The following is a 15,060-nucleotide window of genomic DNA, read 5'->3' as shown; positions in this document are numbered from 1 at the left end:
GCTAATTCTGCGACTGCGACGGTGGTGCCCTCACGAACTTCAAATATTTTTTTCGTCGATCAGCCGTCCGAAAAATGGCTGCCAGTGTGTTACACGCTGTTCTTCGCAAATCGGCGGTGAATTTGCCGACCGGAGGCAAGATTTTGTTGCAGAACGGAGGCTCATTATATGTGGCCAAGTACGTAGATTTTATTTATGCCTCAAAAGTGCCTGAACCTTGCCTCTAGCCGTAGAAAATCTACTTTGAATGCCGGTGTTTTTGTCTGTTATCGACCAGCTGTGCTTAAGAAATTTTTCTAAATTAACTCAATTACGTAATAAAAACTACATAAAACTGTAAAATTTTACATTTGAACTGATAGCTAATTTCAAATTTTTTATGGCATAAATTTTTTAATAAAATACATTCCCGCTCAGAAAAAATACAAAAATCATTTCCACCAGTCGTCTGTGGTTTTTGCTTTTGATAATTTTCCATCCTTTTGCAGCAAACAGCAAACCAGAGGAGCAAAGAAATGGTTCCCCGATCTTGATTTCATCAAGCAGTATGAGGGTGCTGTCTTGTATCCTGACGAGGTCACCTCCAAGTGGAAGTTGCTGCCATACAATTTTGTCAAGCCCACATTTGAGAAAAAAGTCAAGAACCTTACTCTAAATTTTGGACCTCAACATCCGGCGGCTCACGGTGTGCTTCGTCTAGTCCTAGAGCTTGAGGGAGAGGTAAAATCTGCTTTAAAATTTGTTAGTTAATAATATATTGATCAATGCATTTCAGACGGTCTTGAGAGCAGACCCTCACATCGGTCTCCTGCACCGAGGCACTGAGAAGCTCATCGAGTACAAGACCTACACTCAAGCACTGCCTTACTTCGACCGACTCGACTATGTATCCATGATGTGCAACGAGCAGTGCTATTCTTTGGCTGTGGAAAAGTTATTGAACATCGACATTCCTCTCAGAGCCAAGTACATCAGAAGTAAGATTTTTGTCATTATTTTCAACTTGTGTAATTTTCTTCTCTATGCATTCTCCAGCTCTCTTTGCCGAACTCACCAGAATTCTGAACCACATCATGGCCATTGGCACTCATGCTCTGGATATTGGTGCACTGACTCCGTTCTTCTGGCTTTTCGAGGAGCGAGAAAAGATGATGGAGTTTTACGAGAGAGTTTCCGGTGCCCGAATGCACGCAGCCTACGTAAGACCTGGTGGAGTTAACCAGGTATATATAATTATTTAAATTCTCTTAAATTTTGCAAAATCTTATGATTTAATTAATTTGTAGGACATGCCTCTTGGATTGATGGACGACATTTATGAGTTTGCAAGCAAGTTTTCAGAGCGTATTGACGAAGTTGAAGACGTCTTGACCACCAACAGAATTTGGGTCCAGCGAACAAAGGATATTGGCATCGTTTCTGCTGAGGATGCTCTGAACTACGGTTTCAGGTATAACAATACAAAATTAAAAATAACAATGTTGTGGAATTAATGCCGCATGAATAATATTTTGATTATTTCGTCATATCTCTTTGTTAAACATTTATCTGAAAATATATTTTGATGCTTCATAATGGTAATGAATATTTCTCTAGTGGTGTCATGTTGCGAGGCTCTGGAATCAAATGGGACTTGCGCAAGTCTCAACCTTACGACGCTTACGACAAAGTGGAATTCGACGTCCCAATTGGAGTCAAAGGGGACTGCTATGACAGATACTTGATTCGCGCTGAGGAAATGAGACAATCTTTGAGGATAATTGAGCAGTGCTTAAACCAAATGCCTGCAGGCGACATTCGAACTGATGACGCCAAAGTCTGTCCACCCACAAGATCCGAGATGAAGGTATTAGTTACAAAAATTATATAATATTTGTACTCAGAATTACATTTTTAGACTTCAATGGAGGCTCTCATTCATCACTTTAAGCTGTACACTCAAGGATACTCGGTTCCACCTGGAGCCACTTATACAGCTATCGAGGCGCCGAAAGGCGAGTTTGGCGTTTATTTAGTTTCCGACGGCAGTTCCAAGCCTTATAGATGCAAGATTAAGGCTCCTGGATTTGCGCACTTGGCTGCCACAGATAAAATTGGAAAGAACCACATGTTGGCAGATATTGTAGCTATTATTGGTAAGTCAAATTCAAAATTTAAAGAAAGATAACTATTTTTGTTAATACATAAATTAGGCACCTTGGACGTTGTGTTTGGCGAGATTGATCGTTGAGCGATGCAAGAGCCATAGGGAGTATTATCAACCCATTGGAGAAAGAACATTCACCTGCTTCTTTATAATTTAATGTAAATAAATTGTTAATTCCTGATTGCCGGGGATTATTATGTTAATATAGTATCTAGTAATTATTGAATATCTTTCAACTCTTTCTCTGAACAATTTATCAAATGAATGCATTTTTTTACAGCTCATATTAATTTTGTGTATCAGAAATTTTCAACTCGTAATACATGAAGTTGATAATAATTTTCTTCTTTCGTGAATGGACCGAACCAAAGCCAGAGGTCATTGGCTAGTAAAAAAGCCCCCTACCGGCAATAAGGAAAAACTCGCTACTCCAAACTCCAAGTGTAAACATGGCATGGCTAGGGTAGGTGGGTCCAGATAGGCTCCAGTAAATTACCCGCAATTACAGCTTACGCGACTTAATCGCATCAATTAGCTGGTGTCCAGACTAGCGGATGTGAAAGTTGGACACTCGCAATCTTACGAGCATGGAGAACAAGTGCGTTAAACGCTTGATACGCTCAAAATCTGGATTGCGGATTGTGGCCACCGACGACTCAAACAAAAGTCCATTTCTCTTGGGCGAGCCTCAGTGGGTGGCAGACAAAGACGTGAGTATTTTAAGCCTTATGAAGACGTCTTTAGGTCCAATACTGTGATTTATGTACTTTCAGAGTGCCTGTTGTACAGACTGCAAAAGGAAGTTCGACTTTCTCACGAGAAGAGTAAGCATTTTTTTCTTGTGTTTTACATGTACATAAGTTTGCTTTTGTATTTTGCACTTGACATAATATTTTGGGTATATACATATATATAACTCCCTGTCTTGAGTACATATGCTGATTCTGCGGTTAGCACATTTTAGCATGTTGCGGTTGATAAGCGACAGCAGAAGTTGACATCCGTTTCGTGAACTTTGTACATAATACATATTGCCAATTAGAAAGATAATTATATGATATAACAGCCAACTATGCCCAAGCTAGTAACCAAATCAGATTTGATTTAGTCATAAAAAAACAACATGGAATACACCAGAATACACAAATCGTTTTTATTTAAAATTTAAAGTGAAATCCTTCAATTAAAAAAAATTATTTATAATTAATTATGATAAATAAATTGATTTATAATAATCAACCATAAAATTAATCTGAAATTATTTAATATTAGTACATTCTTTTGATCTATTTCATTTACTGCTCTTTATTATATTTCATTCAAATATTTTTTCCAGAAAGATAAATGAAGAAATAGTTGATATAATATATCCGATAATATTATCACTTTTGTTTTGATTATCCTTGGTACAGAAAAAAATTTGATCCAAAGTAAACAATTTTTGTTTCTAAATTTAATCCTGCTTTACTCTGCTATGTTCTATGTGAATGTTCCGTTTTAAGTAAATTCTTGAAATAACTGTCCAAGACCTATTATTAAAAAATAATTGTCTTGTTAGTGATTTGATCTCTGTACATTTTGATATCTTATGATTAAATTTTATTTTAGCACCACTGTCGACGTTGCGGGAGGATTTATTGCAAGAACTGCTGTGACTTCAGACTGGAACTTCCACGAATGTGCTTTGTGGACCCTGTCAGACACTGTGAGAGCTGCGCAGACATATCACGGAAAGAAAATGAATTTTTTGACAAGGAACTAAGAATGCTCACTGCTGGTGCTCTCTTCCAACTCGTTAAGTTGCCGGAGGGTAACGAAAAACGGCTCGAGTTCATTTGTCGGCTTTCGCAAGACCACAGGTTGATTTTTTTTTAATGTTGCATGATTTTTATTTCAATTTTGGAATTTATTCTCAGGCTACTAAACTTTGAAGGCAGCACAGGCGATGAATTTGAACCTGTCCAGTTGGTCAACATTATGGAATTGAATCTCCTACGCTCTCCTGATGTACCTCCAGGTAAGGAATTATTTCCGAACGCACAATTTTTAGGAATTTTAACTTCAAATTTCCTTTTTGCTCTCCTATAAGATTTGTGGGATGGTATGTTAAATCAACCTGCTAATTTTATAAGTTCTAAGAGTAAATAAATTATAATGTTAAAAATTTCCAGGAATGTTTGTCACCTATATGAATGATGAAGGTACTGTGAAAGAAATGACTCTACTGGCACCACCTGACTGCAATAAAAGTCAAACCATATCTTGGCTCTCAGCAATGCAAAACGGATTTAAAATGGCAACTGACAGCCGAGCCGTTTCTTAGATCAACTTTTTCGATGTTTCACTTTTTAAAAGAAAAAACAGATCAACAAGAAAGAGTAACGGAATAGTTTTGTATGTAAACAAACGAGGGGCTCACGCTATGCAATAATTTTAGGAGAGGGAGTAGTTCGGCTTAAGGTGTTCTCATTGATATTTACTCTCTTACACTATTTTAATATTTCTGCTATTCTGCTTTAATTTTTATAATTGCTAAATCAAATGGGAACCAATATGAACAAATTAGTAATCTTTAAGAATGAATTTTATTATCGTTGCCAATTTTTGCGCCATATCTATTTTTGGTTCTCGTCAAAATTTGGCAAGGTTAACAAAATATTTATACGGAGGACAAAATTATCTCAGTAACTTATAAAATAAAGTCTTGATCAACTATATTTTGATAAGAAGATTAACAAATGAAATACTGAAAATCAAATTGAAGTAAGGAGCTTGTGCAGTCTATTGCAGGCATTTCTTTATATATCTGGATTCCATTTTAATATTTAATTTTGTTCATTAACTTTCAATGCTTCCTTATATTTTTAGAACGTAATTAAAATTTTCAGCTATATTTTATGCAAATATTTGTGGAGTCTAAATTATTGTTTCTTATGTTACTTTCAAGTTTTGAAATTGCAAAACTCTTAATTGTTTTAATATGTTATGTGTTAATTATCTTCAACAAAATAAATAATATAATTTAAAAAAATTATTTTTACTATCAAAATTTTAATCTCAACTGTTTTTGTTCACAAAATAAAATATATAGTAAAATATAAATTAACATATCTGTTAAATTTAATAATAATTCACAAATAAAAATAAAGGAATTACAAAAACTTTGGAAGCCCAGATTTGAAAAATCAACGACAGTAAAAAGACACAATAGAGAATAGAGATATCAATAAGATCAGATTTTGTATAATTGTAATATTTATTTTTTTTTAAATTTGCTCTTCATTCTTGAGCATTATTTAACGTTTCTGTATAAAAAATTATTTGGGGGATATGATATGGATATTCATTCACATGCTAACTTTCTTATGGGATTTGCTGGTGCTAACTTAATTAGCGCATCCATTATATATTTTATTTCCGACCAAAACCATTGATGAGGTCAAAATCTCGCCTTTTCTCATTGCTCATAGTTTGATGTACAGCACACTCCCTATTGTGTCGCTTTACAAAAATTACGAACCATAAAGACGACGAGTTTCTTTTTTTCTTTTTCTTCATGATGTACAAAAGCGGCTCTCTGGGCTGTGCCGCAGAGCAGAGCGCAGGAGCCAGGAGACTACTGTGACGTCACACAAGGTAAAGCCATGCCCGCCATGCCATGTGGTTATGTTATGTTTTTGTTGGATATTTGACTTGTTGATGGCGTTGATGGTTTTTCGCCTCTCACTTCTCACTCACACTGAGACATAATTTTAGCTTTACAAACTGGAAAATTAGCGACAGCTTATTGTTAGATCTGGGAATATACTGGTGAGTTTGTGGTTAGCATAAGCGTCATTTAACTTCAGTTCAATTTCATTTTTTAATTTATACAGTGTGTTGCTTTCAGTGAATCTAGGATAATGTGGCAATTTTTTATTGCTTGAAAGGCAATTTACATAAGCAAAATTACTCTCAGCTTTTGACAAAGGATGATTAAACTTCTCACCCAAAACCAAAACTGAATCAAAAAATGTCAAAAAGAGCAAGAAGGTACAAATATTTTAGTCAACACGTCTTTTGTACGGAAGCCAAATAATGAAAAAATTATAATTTCAGAAGCGCTGATGGAGATTTGGAGTTAGACCAACTTCTGGAGAATGCCAGAGTGAAAAGATCAAAATTGAAAAACCTGAGGCCTTTGAAAAACCTGGCTTTGGAAAAATTAGCAAGAGAACAATGTGCACAGACCTCTCTAGAGCCATTTCAGTATCTGTGTGAGTTATTATACAAAAAAAACTTTTGCAAATTTTAAATGAAATTTTTGTGTGACTTTTAATTTCAAAAAGTTCCATGAAGTATTGTATGTACACTCAAAATAGTTAAAATATAATTTTAAATATTTAAAACTAATAATTCATGCAGAAAAAAAATTGATTTTTATTAATAAGTAAGTTTATTTGATTACAGCTCCTCCATTGCAAAAGGAAATCTTGAGTTACATGGCAAGCCAACAAAGCACTGAAAATTGGCTATCCCCTGCCAAGGCTGATTGGATGTTAGAATTGGTTATTCGTCTCTTGAATGCCAACATAAGGGAGTTTGACTTTGGCATCTTTGGTTGTCGATTGCACTGGACGGACACTGAGCGTGACCAAAAAGTGTGGTTTATGCTTGTTGAAAAGTGTCCCAACTTGGAGAGAATCTCTGACAAGCGCTATCATCAAACTGACTCTATGACATATTTATCGCCAAAGAAGGAAGACCCCAAGAAAAAATTTTTCCTGAGAAATGTGATGCCTTACTTGCTGAAATTCCAGAAACTAAAGCATATTGTCCTGAAAAATTATATTTGTGACTCTGAAGACTTGGCGCAGCTTGCTCACCATTTTCCGAAGCTACAAACTTTGTGTGTCACCATCAAGTTGGTCTACTTTGACACTTTGAAAAATTTGTTCCTTCTCCAGAACCTGGAACAACTGGACATCAATTGGTGCACATATGATTTTTATTTTAACGATGACAAGGTTTGTTAAATCATATAATTATATTATGTTCACAATGTTAAAAATATTTTGACCTTTTATTTGTTTAGTTGGAGACTGATGAGCAGACCCACTACTCAAAGCACTTCAAAGCAGAGTGCATGGAGCAGCTGCCGTGCTTACAGTACTGCTCAGGAGGCGCAGAGCACCACAACTTCCGTCCTTACCGAGGCAAAAGCAAACTATCCCTTAAAGAAATTTATGTTAAGGGTGACTTTGATTTACAACTTGTCCCCTCTTTGGAAAAACTGCATCTGAAAGGGCCTCTAAAAATGCAATTGGATGGAATTGGAGCTCTTTTCAACCTAACAGATTTGCATTTGAGTGATGTCAAAGATTCTCATGTTTCTGATCTGCTGACCCACTGTGGTGACAAGCTTCACAAACTGATTTTGAGTCAGGGAGATTCTGAAGTTGGTACAAACCCTTACGAGTTACTTGTCAAGTGCCCAAATCTCCGTACACTTGACGTTTTCTCAGATCTGTACGACGGAGAGGACAATTTCTTTAAATTTCAAGTGAACGCCAACAACTTCAAGTACATGAAACATTTTTCTTTCACATGCATTGAAGAAGATTTCCCTCGTGATTTAACTGCACTTGTCCTGGCAGCGCCAGACTTAAAGAAATTTTCTTTGTCGGACAAATTGAATTTTTCTGATAATTATCACTTGGCCCATTTAACTGAGATGCTAGTTAAAGGACGCATTTTGCAGAATCTTAAGTCATTTGAGTTTATTTGTATCAGTGATGAGCCCAGCACTTGCCTTGAGTTGGTTAAGTTCCTCTGCCTCCTTCCAGTTCATGCTCCAAGACTCAAATTGATTCAGTGCGATGTTGCAAGTTTTGAATTTTCAAGGGAAGCCAAAAAATCTTTTCTATTTGGTGGGCTTCAACAAATTGGTTTCAAATTTGTTTTGGACGATTGAGTGCTCTTTTAAGCATTCATCTCTAGTCGTTAGAAACAATTATGAATGTAAATTTGAAGAATTCCTATAAAATTTGACGTGCCATCAAAATAGTAAAATACCTATATGTATAAATAAAATTGACTACTGTAGTTATGAGATTCAATTAAATAAATAGTGTATTTTAGTGTAAAAACCATTCATCAAATAATATAATTATAAATAATATCAGGTATTATGTGTTTGAAAAAAATAATTGGATCCATATATGCAGCATGGGCTAAGTCTATATCTTTAATTCTGCTTTTTCAAACTATAAAGCCGAGCACTTGCATTATGTTATTAGTAAAGTACCCTCTGCCTTCTTCCAGTCATGCCGCTCCGAGACTTGAATTGATTCTCAGTGTCAAGGGTATGCAAGTATGTTGTTTTCTAGACAAGCCAAAAAATATTTCCTGTTTGGAGGTCTTGACTCTTGACCAAATTGGCTTCAAATTTATATTGGAAGATCCAAAAGTGAGTGATCTTTTAATCATCCATAAATAGTGATTGGGAATAGCAATGAATTAAAAGAACAATCCTTTTATTATTGAGCGGCACAGAAAAATTAATTTTTGTGATCGAAATAATCGGAAATAATGTCGCGAAATGTAATGTAACTAAATAAAAATTAACTGATTAGATGTTAGATTGAATTCAAAATATTGTATTTGTGTGAGTTTTTGCTTAACCCGGTTAACGGTTTAACCATTGATCGCATAATATAATTAATACCATTAACAAATTAACATTAATGATTTAATTGATCCTGGCCCAGGCAGAAGGGGCTATATTCGCGGGTCTCGACTCGGTTGTTCCCACAAGTTGCGCGCGCAGCCCTGTGTGTTTTGATTGAGCTGACAATGAGAAACAAGGATGAGAAATGAGACGGTGCTGAAAAAACAGCAGTAAACACACCAAACAAAAGTCTCTAAGTTCCTCGTTGCTTTGTCATTATTTGAGCTTGAAAATCTTGCACTAGCTAACAATTTCCGGTACATTATGGAGCGAGCTATTATTGAGATCCTTGGTGATGTCGGGTAAGTGCAATTTGACTGGATTTATGTACATAGAGACGATTTAGGAGAGCATATTTTTTTTTGTGCACCGGCATTTTAAAATTTGGAAATTGTCACTTGAGAAATGAACTTTGACTCACTTCAAGTCAGTGATTCGTGATCATGACAATTTGTATTAATCTAAAAATTTCGTATTATGTACATAATTATATGCATGAATTTCTAAAAAAAATTAATCAATGCGAATTAATTATGATAATAATGCATAATGATACATACATAGGTATACCGGGCCCATGCATGAGGACGGCCGTCTCAGGAAGGCAATCGAAGATGGAGTGACTTCCAAAGATTTCACTGAGTTAGTTGCCTGGCTCAGCCAGGAACTGAAGTCTCTGTGTGACCTCGACGAGCACATCACTCCTGTAACCGATCCGGAAGATGCTGAGCACTTTATGCTGGAGACGAGCGGCTTCTTGAAGGAACTTGGTAAATTTTGTAAATTTAAATCAATTTTTTTAACCTGTAACGTTTTGTATTTTTTAACATAATAGGTTGTCCTTATGGTGACCTTATTGAGGGTCCAGTCAATGAAAGACTGAAGACAAAGGCAGCACGTAATGCTCTCCTAACGTATCTTCTCTCTGAGCTGCAATCAGCCAAAATGATTGAAGCAAACAACCCTGAGTCCAACAGATCTGCCAAACCACCACCTGTTCGTTAACGGATAATAATACTGATTTTATAAATTATTGTGTTTCTTTATCAGGTTCTTGCGTCTCCGCACAATGATCTAAAAAATATGTTGCTGGCACTGAAATTCTCCAAGCCCCCTGACAACATCACTGCCGCTGCTCTCTTCACCAAAGTTGAAACCAAGGTAGTAAAAGAAATTGAATTTTTATAGTCCCATGCTTACTATGTTTCTTAAAGCTTGCCGAAATTCTGAAGACGGCTCATCCCGATCTGGTCAGCAAAGCAATTTTCGACAAGCCAATGAATCCAGACAAGTGGAAGGCACTGGTCAAGGAGCAACAGAAACTGCACAGCGAGTTTAAAATTCGTCGTGAACTTTTGATCACGAGGCTGAATGTGACTGTGCAGTCGTTTGAGGTACTAAATTGTATAAGGTCAAATTTTTAGTTGTTAATTTTACAAAACTTTTAGTGGTCCGATAGACTAAAAGACAGGCAGGATGACATGGCCAAAGAATATCAAAACAGAAAGAGCGCCCTTTGCAAGGAGCCAGCTGTAGACATTTCGGACCTGCTGGCCGCCCGTTTAGATTTGTCAATTCTCGAAAAGACTAGCAACGCCTCTGTGAGGAAGAACACCAAGTCTGGTGTCAATGACATCATCATTGGCAAAGTTCCGGACAGAGGAGGCCGCCCATCAGAGCAAGCAGCACCTCCCAAAGAAATGCCAAGCTGGCAGAATAAGAGAGTTGCCGATGCACCTAGAGGTGGAGGAGGCGGTGGCGGTGGCAGAGGTATAGATTTAAATATTAAAGCAGCATTCAACTTATGTTTTGTAATCCTACAAAAAATTCCAAAAAGAAACCTAAAAAATTTAAATTGAGCAAATTTTAGGTTATCATCAATTTACAAAAAACATATTATGTTTTGCTAAAAATCTACTAATTTCCATAAAAGCATACCTTTACTAAAATTAAAATATTTCCCAGGTAACTGGCGTGGCCAAAATAGTCGTGGTGGATATGTGCAACCCAACCGTGACAACCAACAGATGGGTACCTCTAGTAACTATGCTCCGCAAGACAGCTACCAAGGTCATAGGGGTGGCGGCCGAGGAGGAGGAAGCCGAGTCCAGGGTGGCTGGAGCCAGCAAGGAAGTGACACCGATCGTTCATTCTACAATGGAGGACGTGGTCGTGGTGGAAACAGGGGAGGCGCTCGAGGCGATTATGCTCGAGGCCGCAGCAGAGACCACTTCTAGTCAGGTGAGCTTCCTCTCTCTAGGCTTGGTGCCTTTCTCTGATTAATTAATTGGTTGATTTGAATTTGAATTTCTGAAGTTCATTTTTCTTTACTTAAAATTCACTCATGCACAAAAAACCTGTTTCAAATAATCAAGAATTGACGAGTGTTTAATTTTTCTATTTCAAGTTCCACCCGCTGTTTGGGTATAAATCATGCCATTTTGTAATTTGCTGTTAAAATAATAAAGCATAAGTTTATGTAGTTAAAAACATAATATTTGTTTGTAAACTTTAAAAACAATTAGATAATGCTAAAAATATTTTAATTTTAATGGCATAGAACAGTACAAAATTTTAACAGACTTTTACAAAAACATTGAAAAATACAATTAGAACAAATATTATTGGAATTTTCTCAACTGTTGTGCCAGCAGATGTTGTCGCAAAAACTGCTGTTTTCACCACAGTGACATGAACTTGCTCGATAACTTCCTCTTTCTCTATCACTTCCAATTCTTCTTGGTTTATAGGTTCAGTGGGGGCTTGTCCTGTTTTTGAACATTTACTTATGTGATACGAAGTTAAGAAGAGATTAGTTTGATTTTACCATAACCAAGAGTTGTGAAAGAAAAAATCTTAGACGGCCTGCCTAGACCATATTTGTTTCTAGCTTGAATTTGAACCTGGTACTCTGTTGATGGTTCTAACCCACTCAAATTGTAATCTTGGGAGTAAACTGCGGTATACGTATGTGAGCTTGCAGACGGGATCGTCAGATTATACCACTCGATATCCTAAAAATTGGAAAATAATTTTAAATCAAAATTTCCAAAATAGGTAATTTTTACCGTTGTTTTTTTAAACTTCAGTAGATAATCATAAACTTGAGAATAGCAATCAACTTCCCAAATGATACTGTAGGACAAGTCCATGGCAAGGCCAAGCTTTTCTTTTATCTTTACTGGATTACAAAGACCTAGGGAAAATTTTTTCAGTTTAAAATTCTTAAACTGTTATAAAAATTAACCAGTAAGCTCCAGAGTTGCGCTGCCTTTTCCCATGATGTTCTCTGCCATACATTTGTATTTTCCCAAATCACTATCGCGGACGCTTCTTATGATGAGCGTGTTCCTCGTACCCAGTACAGAAATCGCAAACCTAGGGTTGCTGTAGGGAGAAAAAATTTCTCCGTCCGGCCTTAACCATTCCACCTGAATTGAATTGTAAAGATAAAATTAAAATTGGAATGTGTAATTGGAGTACAAATGCAACCTTGGCTTCTGGCTCGGCATTGACTCGGCAGGTGAGCTCGCTTTTGGCGCCGTGGCCCGTGTGCACCCACTCCCTTTCCATGGTCACTTCGGGTGGATCTACAAAATTCACACATGTCGTCAATTAAATTCTCACGGGTATAGCACTTCGACAAGAAGTACTCTCTTGGCAATGAACGCAAATCAGTGTCACTTATATTACACAGTATTTTTAGACGCGTCGACGCGCTCACTGGTTCTCCAACCCCATTGTTGGCCACACATGTGAACCGCCCTGCCGCATGTCTTGTCGTTGCTCGGAACTCAACTTTCGGGACGGTCCCCAGCATTTTCAATTCGTCTGGCGTGAGCACAGCGCCGCCCTTTGTTTACAAAAATATTTAGAAAATTTAAAAAATAAATTTAATATTTTTTACATATTCAGTCCATGATATGATCGGCTTTGGAACTCCGTCGGCGACACATTCAATAGAAACTATTGAATTCAACTCCACTTCAAACTCTTCCACGTCAGGATTTAAATGAACAGTTGGTGGGTCTTGAATAAAAAGCGTAATCCTCTTTGGAAGTCTTTAAAACTTGTGCATACTCACAAAGCACCAAAATCGCATTCGTCCGTTGGATTGACTTAAGTGGTGGAAGTCGAGCAACTTGACAGGTGTATTCTCCATCGTCTGATTCCCTCAGGTTTTTCACCTGCAGACTATTGTCTGGCCAAACTGAGATTCTGGGGTCGTTTGGAGAAACCACAGGGTCGGTGTCCACCGCCGTGCGCTCAACAATAAGTTCCTCACCCTTGAGCCATCTTAACGTGGATGCACCTGATTTTTATTTGATCAAGAGTATTTTATTAAATTAGTCCTCCTATAATTGTTAGTAATGACGTTTTTATTGGCTTCAAATCGTCGATTTAGTTAACCACGTCTGTCTGCACGTCTACTTTCTTCACTTATATTAATATTGGCCTGTCAATTAAAATTCTTAAGCGATAAAAAGATCAGACTGGGTGATGATCGACACAGGGTCACCAAAGGGTTAATAATGCGGGCTGCCGCTCTCGATAATGTGCCATTGTGTGAGCCGCCAACGATAAGATACATAAAAATTTGCCTATTAAAAACTCTAGCGCCTATTTAAGAGTGGTTAGAAAGACTTACCTAAATTCTCTACCACACAAGGAATGGAAACGGTGGCATTTTCTCGGTCTCGTACGGTGACGGGAACTCCCTTGATGAAGGGAGGACCCTGACTCTGCTGCCGACAATCCAAAGGTTGGGCCAGGAGAAATATGCAACCTTAAAAGTAGATTCGACTTACTATTTAAATAACCAATTATTCAATTGGTTTTAAAAGGCATAGAAAAAGGGAGATATAATTTGTTCTGAAACAAAGAGTAGAAATACGACAATTTGAAATGCGGGCGAGGAAATTTGAGCTTAATGCGGATGCTGAGTCACCATTTACCACCAAAAGATTTGTTTGAATATTTCTCGCCCCTTGGCGTAAATTTAAAAATCTTTACGATAGCTACACAAATGCAATTTCATGACTTTGATTAAAAAAAATATATTTAAAGGGAAAGTGAACCAAAAATAAAGAAATCATAAATCTACTTTTTCACAAACATTGGTGTACACTTTTTTGTTGAATTTTTATTGAAGCTATAAAACAATAGACCAATTTGTTGATTTTTATTACGTCTTTTGAATTTATTTAGAGGGCACACGGTGTCCTCACGTAAGTACGTGTGGCTTAAGGCAACAAAGGGCGCTTAAGTGGATGATTAGCTCGCCTCGCCAGCATGAAAGGGATCACAACAATAGAAGCAGCTATTGTATTACTCGCATGAAACAGCGCGGTTATGTGTCTACTTAGGGATCTAGTTATAAAAATTTCTACCATTGTGACTAATGCGCACGCAGTGGCCACTATGTCATTCAAAATTGTAGTTACACACTCTTTTAATTAGATGAGGACTGCGGGCTAAAAATAAATCGCAATTGCGTGGTATAAGGGAAAGAAAAATAGCTTTAAAAAAAAAAGTTTTTAAAAATTTTTGAAAAAAAAAATAATTTTCAGTTAGCGACAAAATTAGCAAAACAGTTGAAAAGGTTTATTAATTTAAATTTCTTTATTAATTAAATCGATGGAATGATCACTCTTCACTTGGATAATAACAAATATATTGATAATTTAACTTTTTTCTAACGTCAGAATCAAGTTAGCCTATGCTGTTTTTTTAATTAATTAAAACTTCCATTTCAATAATATTAATTGAAAACCAAAAAAAGCCGATAAATAAATTTCTTATGCGGCGGTTCCATTGCTGGCACTTGATTTTTTTTTAAATTTAAACCAATAGTATTACTAGAATGTGTAGAATTTTTACGCACACAATTAAATCAAATTATATATAATTTTTTTAAAAGTCACTTGGTAAACTAATAATAATATGATCTTACCAACAAGGAAAACCGCCCAGCTCTGTTTTAGACCCATTAGTTGACAGCTCCAGTGATATGCGAACACTATGCGCTCTCCTCACTGTTTGAGTTACGACTGAGAACAGCCTGGCTTGACTGACCGAACCACATAACCACCATCTCGCATCTCGAAATTATTGATTGCCATTGTGACAAGGCTGCAGCTGTGCGTACTAGCTTTGTGTTTGCACAAAGAGATGTTGGAAAATGAGTGATACACAATTTGGTATT

At 36.7% G+C, this 15,060-nt stretch overlaps 5 protein-coding genes across 6 annotated transcripts; 4 read left to right on the top strand and 1 right to left on the bottom strand.

Moving 5' to 3' along the window:
• Positions 1-17: 17 nt before the first annotated feature.
• LOC132202023 (NADH-ubiquinone oxidoreductase 49 kDa subunit) lies at positions 18-2,349 on the top strand. The gene is made up of 8 exons (XM_059628642.1): positions 18-178; positions 489-720; positions 776-977; positions 1,036-1,223; positions 1,287-1,450; positions 1,597-1,846; positions 1,898-2,135; positions 2,193-2,349. Exons 1-8 carry the CDS (start codon positions 75-77, stop codon positions 2,228-2,230), a joined length of 1,416 nt encoding a protein of 471 aa, XP_059484625.1. The 5' UTR covers positions 18-74; the 3' UTR covers positions 2,231-2,349.
• A 224-nt stretch (positions 2,350-2,573) lies between these two features.
• LOC132202025 (zinc finger FYVE domain-containing protein 21-like) lies at positions 2,574-5,197 on the top strand. Its single transcript, XM_059628649.1, has 5 exons — positions 2,574-2,856; positions 2,920-2,970; positions 3,755-4,005; positions 4,063-4,163; positions 4,318-5,197. Exons 1-5 carry the CDS (start codon positions 2,734-2,736, stop codon positions 4,467-4,469), a joined length of 678 nt encoding a protein of 225 aa, XP_059484632.1. The 5' UTR covers positions 2,574-2,733; the 3' UTR covers positions 4,470-5,197.
• Positions 5,198-5,776: 579 nt separating this feature from the next.
• On the top strand, positions 5,777-8,768 carry LOC132199939 (uncharacterized). 2 transcript variants are annotated; one of them, XM_059625054.1, is made up of 5 exons: positions 5,777-5,956; positions 6,036-6,178; positions 6,245-6,402; positions 6,596-7,152; positions 7,221-8,768. In XM_059625054.1, the coding sequence occupies exons 2-5, from the start codon at positions 6,159-6,161 to the stop codon at positions 8,097-8,099; spliced, it is 1,614 nt and encodes a 537-aa protein (XP_059481037.1). In that variant the 5' UTR covers positions 5,777-5,956; positions 6,036-6,158; the 3' UTR covers positions 8,100-8,768. The 2 variants fall into 2 exon arrangements, with proteins under 2 accessions (XP_059481037.1, XP_059481036.1); XM_059625053.1 differs by having other exon boundaries at positions 6,022-6,178.
• Positions 8,769-8,978: 210 nt separating this feature from the next.
• LOC132199638 (protein FAM98A) lies at positions 8,979-11,359 on the top strand. The gene is made up of 7 exons (XM_059624517.1): positions 8,979-9,157; positions 9,420-9,625; positions 9,691-9,851; positions 9,906-10,016; positions 10,070-10,249; positions 10,304-10,625; positions 10,821-11,359. Exons 1-7 carry the CDS (start codon positions 9,120-9,122, stop codon positions 11,090-11,092), a joined length of 1,290 nt encoding a protein of 429 aa, XP_059480500.1. The 5' UTR covers positions 8,979-9,119; the 3' UTR covers positions 11,093-11,359.
• Positions 11,360-11,381: 22 nt separating this feature from the next.
• On the bottom strand, positions 11,382-14,961 carry LOC132199637 (protein amalgam-like). Its single transcript, XM_059624516.1, has 10 exons — positions 14,809-14,961; positions 13,504-13,641; positions 12,940-13,167; positions 12,763-12,884; positions 12,549-12,708; positions 12,348-12,445; positions 12,103-12,286; positions 11,924-12,051; positions 11,683-11,869; positions 11,382-11,623 (listed from the first exon to the last, which is right to left on the bottom strand). Exons 1-10 carry the CDS (start codon positions 14,843-14,845, stop codon positions 11,430-11,432), a joined length of 1,476 nt encoding a protein of 491 aa, XP_059480499.1. The 5' UTR covers positions 14,846-14,961; the 3' UTR covers positions 11,382-11,429.
• Between the last annotated feature and the right edge of the window lie 99 nt (positions 14,962-15,060).

Source organism: Neocloeon triangulifer, unplaced genomic scaffold (genome assembly GCF_031216515.1).
Source record: "Neocloeon triangulifer isolate White Clay Creek 2 clone unplaced genomic scaffold, ASM3121651v1 ptg000014l, whole genome shotgun sequence".
Lineage (NCBI taxonomy): Eukaryota > Metazoa > Arthropoda > Insecta > Ephemeroptera > Baetidae > Neocloeon > Neocloeon triangulifer.
Note: the sequence above shows the minus strand (reverse complement) of the source record. Positions and strands in the feature narration are given on the sequence as shown.

Bases quoted from the DNA above. Each gene is read 5' to 3' on its own strand.
- LOC132199638 (XM_059624517.1), top strand. From the start codon at position 9,120: ATGGAGCGAGCTATTATTGAGATCCTTGGTGATGTCGG. The intron at 9,852-9,905 runs GTTCGTTAACGG...TTTCTTTATCAG, and splicing joins GATCTGCCAAACCACCACCT to GTTCTTGCGTCTCCGCACAA. The intron at 10,017-10,069 runs GTAGTAAAAGAA...TGTTTCTTAAAG, and splicing joins TCACCAAAGTTGAAACCAAG to CTTGCCGAAATTCTGAAGAC.
- LOC132202025 (XM_059628649.1), top strand. From the start codon at position 2,734: ATGGAGAACAAGTGCGTTAAACGCTTGATACGCTCAAAATCTGGATTG. The intron at 2,857-2,919 runs GTGAGTATTTTA...ATGTACTTTCAG, and splicing joins AGTGGGTGGCAGACAAAGAC to AGTGCCTGTTGTACAGACTG. The intron at 4,164-4,317 runs GTAAGGAATTAT...AAAAATTTCCAG, and splicing joins CTCTCCTGATGTACCTCCAG to GAATGTTTGTCACCTATATG.
- LOC132199637 (XM_059624516.1), bottom strand. From the start codon at position 14,845: ATGGGTCTAAAACAGAGCTGGGCGGTTTTCCTTGTTG. The intron at 13,642-14,808 runs GTAAGATCATAT...TCTACTTTTAAG, and splicing joins CTGGGCGGTTTTCCTTGTTG to GTTGCATATTTCTCCTGGCC. The intron at 12,885-12,939 runs GTGAGTATGCAC...TTTTTATTCAAG, and splicing joins GAATGCGATTTTGGTGCTTT to ACCCACCAACTGTTCATTTA.
- LOC132202023 (XM_059628642.1), top strand. From the start codon at position 75: ATGGCTGCCAGTGTGTTACACGCTGTTCTTCGCAAATCGGCGGTGAAT. The intron at 179-488 runs GTACGTAGATTT...ATCCTTTTGCAG, and splicing joins GGCTCATTATATGTGGCCAA to CAAACAGCAAACCAGAGGAG. The intron at 721-775 runs GTAAAATCTGCT...AATGCATTTCAG, and splicing joins TCCTAGAGCTTGAGGGAGAG to ACGGTCTTGAGAGCAGACCC.
- LOC132199939 (XM_059625054.1), top strand. From the start codon at position 6,159: ATGTCAAAAAGAGCAAGAAG. The intron at 6,403-6,595 runs GTGAGTTATTAT...ATTTGATTACAG, and splicing joins AGAGCCATTTCAGTATCTGT to CTCCTCCATTGCAAAAGGAA. The intron at 7,153-7,220 runs GTTTGTTAAATC...TTATTTGTTTAG, and splicing joins TTTATTTTAACGATGACAAG to TTGGAGACTGATGAGCAGAC.